This window comes from Bos grunniens, chromosome 12, assembly GCF_055505025.1.
Source record: "Bos grunniens cultivar Pamir isolate PY7600 chromosome 12, Bosgru_T2T1.0, whole genome shotgun sequence".
NCBI lineage: Eukaryota > Metazoa > Chordata > Mammalia > Artiodactyla > Bovidae > Bos > Bos grunniens.
The window spans coordinates 81,357,353-81,369,984 of record NC_141176.1 but is presented as its reverse complement, the minus strand read 5'-3'; the positions used below and the strand labels follow the sequence as shown (position 1 = coordinate 81,369,984).

The following is a 12,632-nucleotide window of genomic DNA, read 5'->3' as shown; positions in this document are numbered from 1 at the left end:
CCGCCGCGGCTGACCGACCGAGGCCCGGGCGGGCGGCGTCGGGGGGCAGGGTCGGCGCGCCGACCCGGGGCGCCGAGAGTCGGGGGGCGGCGCGCTTGGTTACCTCTGCCTGTTTCCGGACCACATTGTCGGGGCTGAGCAGGTTTCCCAGGAGCAGGTAGAACTGTTGCTGCTCCGCCGCGGCCGCCGCCATTGCGCTAGGCGTGAGAGAGAGAGAGAAGGAGGGAGGGGAGACAGGAGCCGTGAGGCGCGCTGGCGGGCCGGCGGGAGGGGCGGGGGCGGGCCCAGCACGGGGACCGGCACCAGCCTCGGCGCGGGACTGAGGAGGGGGGCGGGGGGGCGGAGCGGGCCAGAAAGGGCGGGGCAAAGGGGAAAGGGGAGGACGGGGCGGGGCCTCGTGACCCCTCACCCCCGCCGCGGCCGCCGGCGCCAGCGCCCCATTGGCCCTGGACGCCGGTGGAGGGGCGGAGCCGAGGCCGCCTCCTCGGGGGCCGTGCCGATTGGCCACGCACCCTGCAGCGCCGTCACTGGCAGCGCGGCCGGCCGCCTGGCTGGGCGCGGGGCGGGGCGGGGGCGGGGCCTTGCGGCCCAGCTGTGGTCGCGGCTGTGTCGCGGGGAAAACGGGAGGAGCCGGTGGGCCAGCCTGCCGGGCTGCGAGGGGGCGTGAGACCGGGCTGGGGAGGAGGGGCCAACTCCAGAGCGCGGGAGATTTCGGCGCCGCAGGCGGGCGGGTCTCCTCCCCTCGTTGTCCGCCAGCCCCTCCCTGCTACCCCAGCAGCGCCCCCAGCCCCTGGGACCCTAGGTTAGATCCCCCTCACTCCCTCCGCCGCCCCTGCCCCAGAGGGAGGGAGTGGGTTTCAAAATCCACCTCCTACTTCCATTCTACCCCCAGCTCCACAGATCCCTCCGTCAGTCAGACCTGATCTTCCCCGGGGCTGTGACTCAGGCCACCCCTTCCTCCCGCCAGGCTCACCGGTGACTCACGCCCTGGGCTTGCCCGGAAGAGGGGTTACTCAGCCCCGGGCCCTGCCGCCAGGCCTACCCTCCTCTCCTAGCCCGTTGTCGTCCTGAGATAGCCACGTAGCACACTTTCCTCCCCCTCTTCTTACCCCAGGATCCTAGACTATTCCTTTGATTTCCTTGTTTGGGGGTCACATTTCTTTCAATCAGTTCAGTTCAGTCGCTCAGTCGTGTCTGACTCTCTGCGACCCCAAGGACTGCAGCACGCCAGGCTTCCCCTGTCCACCAACTCCCGGAGTTTACTCAAACTCTTGTCCATTGAATCCGTGATGCCATTCTTTCAATGGCTGGGGTAAATTAAGACCCCCATTCCCTTTCCTAAAGAAAGACTGGCTTGTAGTGATCTTTCAATAAGTGTTTGGTTCACACCAGTCCTTAGGAGCTCAGAGACCTGGTTTCAGTTTGAAGTTCACTAATCCATAGATCCTGGGCTTCCTGGTGACTCAGACTGTGGAGAATCTGCCTGCGATGCAGGAGGTGCAGGTTCTATTCCTGGGTCAGGAAGATCCCCTGGAGAAGGGAATGGCTACCCTGTCTCCAGTATTCTTGCATGGAGAATTCCACGGACAGGCCGCAAAGAGTGGGACAGGACTGAGCAAATAACCCTTTCGCTTCACTCAATGCATGGATAATACCCCCAATCTGCCTTCATTGGAGGTGCCAAAGGCTGAGGGAGTAGGAATGTTCCAATCAAAGGGCACTTCTGATGAGTTCCTACTGTGTCCAATGCATTGGGCTAAAGGTGACAATGAAGAAAATAACAATTCATTTCTGTCTCAAGAAAACACATTTGTAGAGAGAAGGTTCCACATCGAGTACATAGAGATGACTACATTTCTCGCTGCTCATAGTATTTATTTAGGGGATTTAATTTCCCATTGACTATTCTGTTGAGGTTCTAGTCTTTGAAAGTCTTGCAACATTTGCTTTTGAGTGAATGATAAACCTCGGCTGTACATTTAGAGTCTAGACCACTGTGTCCAGAATCTGTGGGCCAAGGCTTGGGTGCTGTGCTTAGGTGTGCTCAGTTGTGCCTGACTCTGTGACCTCATGGACTGTAGCCCGCCAGACAAGAATACTGGAGGGGTTGCCATGCCCTCTTCCAGGGGATCTTCCCAAGCCAGGTGTCCCACTTTGCAGTCGGATTCTTTTATCAACTGAGCTGCCAGGGATCCACATGAAACTATGATTGCTGGCCAAAATATTTTTAAAGAATTCTGACTGATTCATGGAGAAAACTCCCTTAGAGAGTTTTATCTCTGACTGTGATGGTGTTGTCCATAAGAAGATTGCCAACCTAGCTTTGTAGAATTGATGTTTCTTAGGTGTGACAATTTGTCATTCTTACAACACGTTATTTCTTCAAAGACAAACCATTGTGTACATTAATTTGGGGTAGGTTTTGATTTTTGTTTTTTGCAGTGGACATGTCTGGATTCTGAGGAGGCTTAATAACCTCACCCAAGGTTTATTAGGATTTGGGGAATTACATACTACAACAATTACCTTTAATGACTAGCTTACCTATGAAGTAAGTGAATTGCCTACAGGCTTGCTCAGAGTATGGCCTGATCTAACACCTGCTGTAGTATGTGTGTTTATAGGCAATGACTCTGTAGATTACATATATTTATCTCAAATATCTCAAATAATAGAAAATCCAACCTAAGCCTAGAGCTCCCTTAGTGGCTCAGTGATAAAGAATCCACCTACCCGTGCAGGAGATGCAGGAGATTCGGGTTTGATCCCTGGGTCAGGAAGATCCCCTGGAGAAGGAAGTGGCAACCCACTCCAGTATTCTTGCCTAGAGAATCCCATGGATAGAGGAGCCTGGTGGGCTACAGTCCATGGGGTTGCAAAGAGTTGGACATGACTGAGCAACTAAACCACAACCTAAGTCTACAGATTTGTCAAAATAGGAAGCTTGATGAGGCAAAAAAGCATAAAATTATTTCAGGCTAGAAACAACACAAGTTAGTATTAGTGGTGACATCAACTGCTAGAATATGGACGGACAGCCCATCTTTCTTTTAATATTGTAAGTATCTAATCAAAAGAGAAGGAGGAGATTTTTAAGGGTAATGAATAAGGAGATTCCCAAATGGGAGCAATGCCTATAACCTTGGAGTAGGTAACAGAACAGTTGAGACCAGTTTTGGCGTCCAGAACACCTACTAGGTGGATAGATTGCAAGACCTACTGTCCTCTTAGCAGCAGGACTGCCTGTCACCTTAGAAGAGTTTGTAATGCTCGGCTTTCTAGGAATTTACTGCACTGGAAACCAGTTTCCCATGGAGATAATGCAGTTTGTTTTTTGCGTATTATCTCCCCATAAGAAAATAGCTCAGATATTGTATAAAGGCAGTCCACAAGAATAGAGATTTATTTCCCAAGGAGATTAGATGGTTTAAGGTAAAGAACCTTGAACTTGAGTTGAACCGGTTTGAGTCTTTAGTCTCTTATTAGTCATGTGAAGTTCAGTGAGCACTTAGTCTTTAAAGCTCAATGTCTCATCTATAAAAAGAAATAATAATGGTTGATAAGGTATGATATTACTAATCACAAAAGTTTTAACATTAAAGTATAATTGGGAATGAAATGGAGGAGCAGAAAACTTTTTGAGTCTTACTCCCAATGGGTTGGCATTGCTTTGGGCTAGTTAACTGGGAAAACGGCCAGCTCTTGATGCCTTTGTCTTAGCTTATTGAAAGTGAAAGTGAAAGTCGCTCAGTTGTATCTGACTCTGCAACCCCATGGACTGTACAGTCTGGAATTCTCCAGACCCCTATTAAATTCTGGAGGCATAGTTGCTTAGGGCATTTACAACTCCCTGTAAAAGACAGTGAGGTAGGAAAAATGGAAAGCTGCAAGTTTCTGTCACCTGTGACCTGACGTCTAGGTAGTTTAGGATATTTGAAGTTTGTGAGAAGGCACCGTGCTGACTGGCCATCAGTCTTGTTTATAAATCTACAGGAGGCAAAAGAGAGCCTCAGAATCCTCTCTGGTTGCTGCTCTTCGTTTCCTGGGCTCCCACATGGATGGGCCTGTCCTAAAAATGGGAGGAGACTGGGGAAATGAAGCTTATGAAACTTCTGTGGAAGCTCCTGTCAGCTGTGGTAGAATTTGGTCTTGTCTGTCATTTCTGGTTCATTAGGTGCTGAATGCAAATAAAATAAGATTCTCCCAAATGAACAATTTGTAATTGTTTAAAAGTTGCTGCAGGACTCCAAAAGAACCTTAATTACCTATCCTGGTAGTTGTAAGCATATGGGCTTTCTGTATCACGACTTATTATGAGAGTCAGTTTGGATGATGTAAATGGAAGTATTATCATCTGTAACTGTACACAGGTTTAAGGTGATGATATTATTTACAGATGTTTGTATTTTATTAATAGCTGCTGCTGCTGCTAAGTCACTTCAGTTGTGTCCGACTCTGTGTGACCGCATAGATGGCAGCCCACCAGGCTCCCCCGTCCCTGGGATTCTCCAGGCAAGAACACTGGAATGGGTTGCCATTTCTTCTCCAATACATGAAAGTGAAAAGGGAAAGTGAAGTCACTCAGTCGTGTCCGACTCATAGCGACCCCGTGGACTGCAGCCTACCAGGCTCCTTTGTCCATGGGATTTTTCCAGGCAAGAGTACTGGAGTGGGTTGCCATTACCTTCTCCCCAGTAACATAACATACTGAAAAAAAAGTTGGCTATATTTCCTCATCTGTAAAATAGGGAATAATACTTCTTCATAGGAGTGTTGTAAAAGCTAGGATAACATTTGTAAATGTACACAGTATGGCATCTGCATCGTATTTACTTGGCAGTTGCAACTATTATTAGTTAGATGGATTTGGGTATTAAATAATAAACAGGCCTTAAACAATTACTTTTAAAGCTACATAGATATAAATGTGTAATCACATTTCTGTGTGTATAAAATATATCTGTATAGTTTCTATTAATCTTTCAATTATACAAATTAAAATAGTACGTGGATGAATTTAAAGAATAGTTAGTAGACACTTGGCTGATAAAGAAGATTTCTAACTCTTTCCATTAGTGATGTTATCAATTGCCTAGATGAGAGCAAGCAGAAAAAGTTGAGAGCTGTTGAAGAGCTATTTACTCAAAATAAAAAATGCTGAATAGTTCACATTTCTTCTGCCGCTTTTTATCAAAATGTTCGAGCCCCTCTCTGAAGCAGTCAGTTTCAGTCAGAGCATGCCAGCCAGGGGTGAGTGAAACCTGATTCCCAAGGGCACTGAACACAATAGGCCCTCAGCAAATTGCTGAATTGAACACACGCAGGGGAAATTTGGACTCTCTCTCATAGCTTTATATATGAAATTCACTATATGTCTGCAGGTGGTTGATTCATTTTAGGGAGGCAGTAGAATTTGGAGGCTAGGCTTACAGGCTCCAGAGCCAACCAGAAAGAGACTTCACAACTTACATGCTGCTTGATCTTGCCCAAGTTAATTAACTTTTCTTAGCCCCAGTTTCCTCTTCCATGAAATGGAGATAACAGAAGTAACTTTCACCATGTTTTAAAATACTTGTCATAGTGCCTGGCACAGAGCAAATGCTTAATAAATGTTACAAATCATTACCAATGCAGATTCAGTCAGTTCAGTCGCTCAGTCATATCCAACTCTTTGTGACCCCATGGACTGCAGCACTCCAGGCTTCCCTGTTCATCACCAACTCCCGGAGTTTACTCAAACTGATGTCCATCGAGTCGGTGATGCCATCCAACCATCTCATCCTCTGTCGTCCCCTTCTCCTCCCACCTTCATTGTTTCCCAGCATCAGGGTCTTTTCTAGTGAGTCAGTTCTTCTCATCAGGTGGCCCAAGTATTGGAGTTTCAGCTTCAGCATCAGTCCTTCCAGTGAATATTCAGGACTGATTTCCTTTAGCTAGACTGGTTTGATCTCCTTGCTGTCCAAGGGACTCTCAAGAGTCTACTCCAACACCACAGTTTAAAGTATCAGTTCTTCAGTACTCAGCTTTCTTTATAGTCCAACTCTCACATCCATACGTGACTACTGAAAAAACCATACCTTTGACTAGACAGACCTTTGTTGGCAAAGTAATGTCTCTGCTTTTTAATATGCTGTCTACGTTGGTCATAGCTTTTCTTCTACAGAGCAAGTATCTTTTAATTTCATGGCTACAGTCACCATCTGCAGTGATTTTGAAGCCCCCCAAAATAAAGTCTGTCACTGTTTCCATTGTTTCCCCATCTATTTGCCATGAAGTGATTCGACTGGATGCCATGATCTTACTTTTCTGAATGTTGAGTTTTAAGCCAACTTTTTCACTCTCCTCTTTCACGTTCATCAAGAAACTCTTTAGTCTTTGCTTTCTGCCATAAGGGTGGTGTCATCTGCGTATCTGAGGTTATTGATATTCCTCCTGGCAATCTTGATTCCATCTTGTTCTTCATCCAGCCTGACATTTCACATGATATACTCTGCGTATAAGTTAAATAAGCAGGGTGACAATATGCAGCCTTGACGTACTCCTTTCCTGATTTGGAACCAGTCTGTTCCATGCAGTCTGTTGAACCAATGCAGATTGGAACTTCCACATTTTGTAAATTTAATTCTGATTGTACCACCTGTTAGGTTATTACATTTTTATGCTCCTATTATATAAGCAATGGACAATAGTTGTGGTTAAGAAAAAAATTTTAGGTTTGATTTGGTCATCATAGAGGATTTCAAGGCTAATTCTCAGCTTTAAATACTACTGTTGCGCTGTCCAGTGTGGTAGCCATTAGTGACTATGGCTGTTAATCATCTGAAAAGTGGCTGGCTTTCATTAAATTGTGCTTTAAGTGTAAATTTCAGAGACTCGATAGGAAATTAAGAATAACATGAATTTGAGAAAACTCTGGGAGATAGTGAAGGACAGGGAAGCCAGGTGTGCTGCAGTCCACGGGGTTGCAAAGAGTTGAACATGACTTAGTACTGAACAACAGCAAAGAATAATAATATTGTATTAGTCATGTGTAGAAATGATATTATACTGGGTTAAATAAAATATATTTATTAATAAACTATAATTATTAGCTAAATAATAAATAAATTTGGCTTTTTTTTTCTTTTTAATAATATGTGGCTACTAGAAACTTTAAAATTTACATATGTGATTTGCATTTGTTCATGTTATATTTTTATTGGACAGTGCTTTCCCAGAGAATAAAATAATAAAACTAACTCAGGTGTCCTGAGTACTTTGTTCACTTAGATTTAGGAACTCAAGTGAAAATCAGTTACCTTATAGTGCTCTCCGTTGCTTCCAGTTTTCCAGAATTGATTCTCAGGGATTTGGAGACATGGTACAGTACTTTCTGAGCAGTGTTCCTTGCTTAGGAATTTCCTTTCCCTGCTGGTTTGACAATAAATGGATTGGTGAACCTTTAGAAGGTAAGTAAGACTCCAGATTTAATCCTGTGGAATAAACCGTTATGGGTTAAATCAAGGACTGGTTAAGAGATGGGGGGGGGGTGGAAGACTATCTTTTATTATTTAGATATTTTCATTTAAATGTGGTAAATGGATTTTAAAGCCATCATTTGCTGCATTTTAATACCTGAGACAAAAATATACTTAGCACAACAGTTTAGTTTTTAAGTTTAATGTTGTTCCTTAGAACACAAATAGGTTAAAAGTAAAAGAATAGAAAAAGATATACATGCAAACAGTATCCAAAAAAGGGTTGAAATGGCTATATTAATGTTAGATAAAATACATTTTAAAATGAAATTGTTATCAGAGACAAAGGAGGACATTTTATTGTGATAAAAGTGTCAATCAGTCTGGAAGACTTAACAATTATAAACATATGTACCTACCCACAGAGCCCCAAAATACATGAAGTAAAGCTTTAATAAGCTGGAGGGAAATTCAATAAAATAGTTGGAGACTTCAATTTTTACTTTGAATAATGAGTAGGACCACTAGGCAGAAAAGCAACAACAAATAGAAGACCTAACAGACGTCTCTCTGTAGCACTCCAGCCAGTGACAGCAGAATGCACATTCTTCTCAAGTGCATGGGGAACATTCTCCAGGATCGGTCATATGTTAGACCATAAAACAAGCTTCGGTGAGCTTAAAAGGATTGGAGTCATGTGAAGTATGTTCTCCATCCACAGTAAAATGATATTAGAGGTCAAGAACAAAGGAAATTCACAAATAAGTAGAAATTAATCATCCCACTCCTAAATAAAAAGTGGCTTGAAGACGAGGTCACAAGAGAAATTAGAAAGTGCTGAGATGGAGGAAAATGAAAACATAAGATACCAAAACTTAGGGGATACAGTGAAAACAATTCTCATAGGAAGATTCAGAGTTGTAAGGATCTTTATTAATAAGGAAGAGAGATCTCAAATCAATAATCTAATTTCTTTGAAACTAGGAAAAGGGCAAACTAAACCCAGAGTAAGAAGAAGAAATAAAAAGAAAGGAAATAAAGGAAATAGAGAATAGAAAAACAATATAGAAAAAAAATTTTATTCTTTGAAAAGTCAAAAAATTGATAAATTTTGGGCTTGGTTGATCAAGAAAAGAAGATTCAAATTACTAAAATTAGAAATAAAAAAGGAGGGAATTCCCTTGTGGTACAGTGGTTAGGCGGAGAAGGCAATGGCACCCCACTCCAGTACTCTTGCCTGGAAAATCCCATGGATGGAGGAGCCTGGTGGTCTGCAGTCCATGGGATCGCTAAGAGTTGGACACAACTGAGCGACTTCACTTTCACTTTTCACTTTCATGCATTGGAGAAGGAAATGGCAACCCACTCCAGCGTTCTTGCCTGGAGAATCCCAGGGACGGGGAAGCCTGGTGGGCTGCCATCTATGGGGTCACACAGAGTCGGACACGACTGAAGTGACTTAGCAGCAGCAGCAGCAGCAGCACAGTGGTTAGGACTTGGTGCTTTCACTGCAGTGGCCCAGATTCAGCCCCTGGTCAGGGAACTAAGATCCCCCAACCCTCGAGGCACAGCTCCCCAAAATAAAATAAGACAAGAGGGGATCACTATTAAACTTTCAGAAATAAAAAGAATTATTAGGGGATACTGTGAGGAATCATATGCTAACAAATTAAATAACCTAAATAAAATGGGGAAATTCTTAGAAAATCTCATCTCAACTTTGAAAGTAAATTCAAGAAGAAATAGAAAATTGGAATAGAAAAGAGATCGAATTAATAATTAAAAAAAAACTTTTCACAATTCCAGGACTCACTGTAAATTCTACCAAACATTCAAAGAAGAGTTAGCTCCAATCCTTCTTAAACTCAAAAAACAGGAGTGTAGTGAACACTTACTTATTCTATGAGGCTAATGTTAACCCGATACCAAAACTAAAGACAGCTCAGAAGAGCCACTTACCAATATAAATATTGATGCGAAAGTTCTCAACAAAATCCTAGGAAAGTGAATCCAGCAACATATAATAGAATTATATAGTATTACCAAGTGAGTTAATCCCAGGAATGCCAGGTTGGTATAACATAAGGAAATCAATCAATGTAATATATCATAGTAAAAGAATAAAGTACAAAGATCACAATGTTCTCTCAATGATGCAGAAAAAGCCTTTGACAGAATCCCACACCCTTTCATAACAAAAAACACTCAACAAACTAGGAAAAGAAAGAAACATCATTAAACTGATAATAGCCATTGATGAAAAACCCACAGCTAATATCATGCTTCCTGGGTGGAAAAATCAATGCTTTCTCCCTGACATCAAGAATAAGATAAGAATGTCCATTCTCATCATTTCTATTTTACATTGTACTGGAGATTCATAAATGACATGATCTTGTATGGAAAAAAACCCAGATGAATCCACAAAAATGCTATTAGAACTCAGCGAGGTTGCAGGACACAAGCTCAATATACAAAGATCAATTATGTTGCTATAAACTAGCAATGATCAATCAAAACAATGAAATTAAGGAAATCCCATTTATAACAGCATCAAAAATAATATGCTCAGGAACAAATTTAATAAGAGTAAGACTCGTACACTAAAAATTATAAAACATAGTTAAAAGAAATTTATAAAGAGCTAAATAAATGGAAAGACATTCTATGTACATGAATTGAAGACAATATTAAGATGGCAGTATTCCTCAAATTATCAGTCATGTCCGACTCTTAGCAACCCCATGGACTGTAGCCTACCAGGCTCCTCAGTCTATGGAATTTTCCAGGCAAGAGTACTGGAGTGGGTTGCCATTTCCTTCTCCAGGGGATCTTCCCAACCCAGGGATTGAACCCAGGTCTCCTGCACTGCAGACAGACACTTTACAGTCCGAGCCACCAGGGAAGCCCAGATTCAAGGGAGTAACTATTAAAATTTCAACTTCTTTTTTTTTTTTTTTCCAGAAATGGACAAGCTGGTCCTAAAATTCGTATGAGTTGCAAGAGACTACAAAATAGCTAAAACATCTTGAACAAAACAAAAGTTGGAGGACTCACACCTTGATTGTAAAGCTTACCATAAAGCTTCAATAATCAAAACAGCAGTACTGGCATAAGGATGGGCATATATAGATCAATGAAATTGAGTGGAGAATCTAGAAATAAGTGATACATTTGTGGTCAGGTGATTTTTGGCAAGGGTGCTGTAATGGTTAATCTTATATTTCATCTTGACTAGGCTGTGAAGCCTGGTTGTTTGGTCAAACCCTGGTCTAGATGTTGCTGGGAAGGTATTGTGGATGTCAGTAACATTTACAATAGTTGATCTAAGTAAAGCAGATTACCCTCAGTAGGTGAGTGGGTCTCATTCAACCAGTGGAAGGCCTTGACAGCAAAGACAGGTTTACAGAAGAAGAAGCAATTCTGCTTCAAGACGGCAACATAAGAAAGCTTGCTACTTGCTCTGCAAAGTTCAGGCTCTAGATTACAAAATCAACTTTTATCTGAATTTCCACTTGTTGGCCTGCCCTACAATTTCAGACATGCCAGGCCTGACGATTATGGTAGCTAATTCCTTAAGATAAATCTCTCTATAATGTATGCTAATGGTTCTCTGGAGAATGCTGATATATACAGGTACCAAGACCATTCAATGTGAAAGAACACTCTTTTTTTAACAAAGATTGCTGGTACGACTTGATATTATCTTTTGCATGATATCCACGTGGAAAAGAATGAAATGGACTGCTAGCTTGCACAGTGTGTGGACCTCAAAATGAAGCATGGATCTAAATGTGGGAGCTAAAACTATCACATTCTTGGAAGAAAACATGAGATCAAATTTTCATGGCCTTGAATTAAGCATTGGTTTCTTAGATGTGACACCAAAATCACAAAAAGACAAAGGAAAAAAAAAAACAGATACAACTTTTGTGCTTGCAAGGAAACCATCAAGCAAATTAAAAGACAATCCATAGAATGGGAGAAATATTTGCAAATCATATAGCTGTTAAGAGACTTATATCAGAATGTATAAAGAACTATACAACTCTATAGCCAAAAAACCCCCCAAAACTAATAAATGAGCAGAATATTTGAATAGACACTCCGCCAAAGAAGATATATGGATACCGATAGCTTTAAGTACATTAAAAGATGATCAACATCCTTAATTATTAGGGAAATGTATAATGAGGTACCATTTCATACCCACAAGGATGACTATAATAAAAAGGACAATAGCAAGTTCTGGTGGAAAGATTGGTGTAGAAATTGGAACCCTCATACACTGCTGATGGGAATGTAAAATGGAGCAGTCAATTTGGAAAACAGTTTGACAGTTCTTTAGAAGTTAAACAGAACTACTATATGACTCAGCAATTCTACTGAAGTATATCCTTGAGAGAAATGGAAATGTATATCTACACAAAACTTGTACATAAATGGTCATAGCAACATTATGCATAATAGCCAAAAAGAATTAACAATCCAAATGTCCATCAACCGAGGAATAGATAAAATGTTGCTTGTCTACACAATGAGGTATTATTTGGCAATAAAAGAAAATGAAATACTGACACAGTGTATAACATGGATGAACCTTTAAAACATTATCAGTGAAAGAAACGTAATGTTAAAAATCACATATTTTTTGGTTACACGGTTATGAAATTTCCAGAATCAGCAAATTCAGAGAGACTGAACATGGACTAGTGGTTGCCGGGAGCCGGGAGGTGAGGGCGCTGAGTAAGAGAGGAGGGGAGGGACTGTGGAGTGACTGGTAATAGGTCTGGAGTTTCTTGGGGAGTGAAATGTTCTGGAATGTGATTGTGGTGATGGATGTGAAACTCTTGTAAATATACTAAACACTCAACTGTACACTTTGAAAGAGTGAACTTTATGGTATATGAATTATATCTCTGATAAAATGGATATTTTAAAAAATGCCTTTCCTTAGATGAAGGAAATTGATGCAGATTTCAAATACTGATTTTTTTTCCTATTTTTTTCACAATATATGTAGTTCTGTTCAGAATATATGGATGGCATTCATAACTCTCAAACCTGAGCACTCCTGAACCAATGTCTGGGGGCAAGAGGAATGGGGAGATTCAGATGAGATTTAGTCTGTATATTTTCCTCTCCATTTACTTGCTACTTATGACAAATACCGTA

General features: G+C 41.7%; 1 protein-coding gene and 1 long non-coding RNA gene across 2 annotated transcripts in view; one reads left to right on the top strand and one right to left on the bottom strand.

The window, feature by feature from the left end:
* The window catches only part of IPO5 (importin 5), a 40,403-nt gene extending 40,189 nt beyond the window's left edge, over window positions 1-214 (bottom strand). Inside the window, exon 1 of the mRNA XM_086330329.1 lies at window positions 104-214. Within this exon, the coding sequence (XP_086186455.1) occupies window positions 104-193 (90 nt within the window). The 5' untranslated portion in view covers window positions 194-214. The remainder of the gene's footprint in view (window positions 1-103) is intronic.
* Window positions 215-7,319: 7,105 nt separating this feature from the next.
* On the top strand, window positions 7,320-12,031 carry LOC147361980 (uncharacterized). The gene is made up of 2 exons (XR_015138423.1): window positions 7,320-7,448; window positions 10,422-12,031. It is a non-coding gene; the product is annotated as an uncharacterized LOC147361980 (long non-coding RNA).
* Window positions 12,032-12,632: the final 601 nt, after the last annotated feature.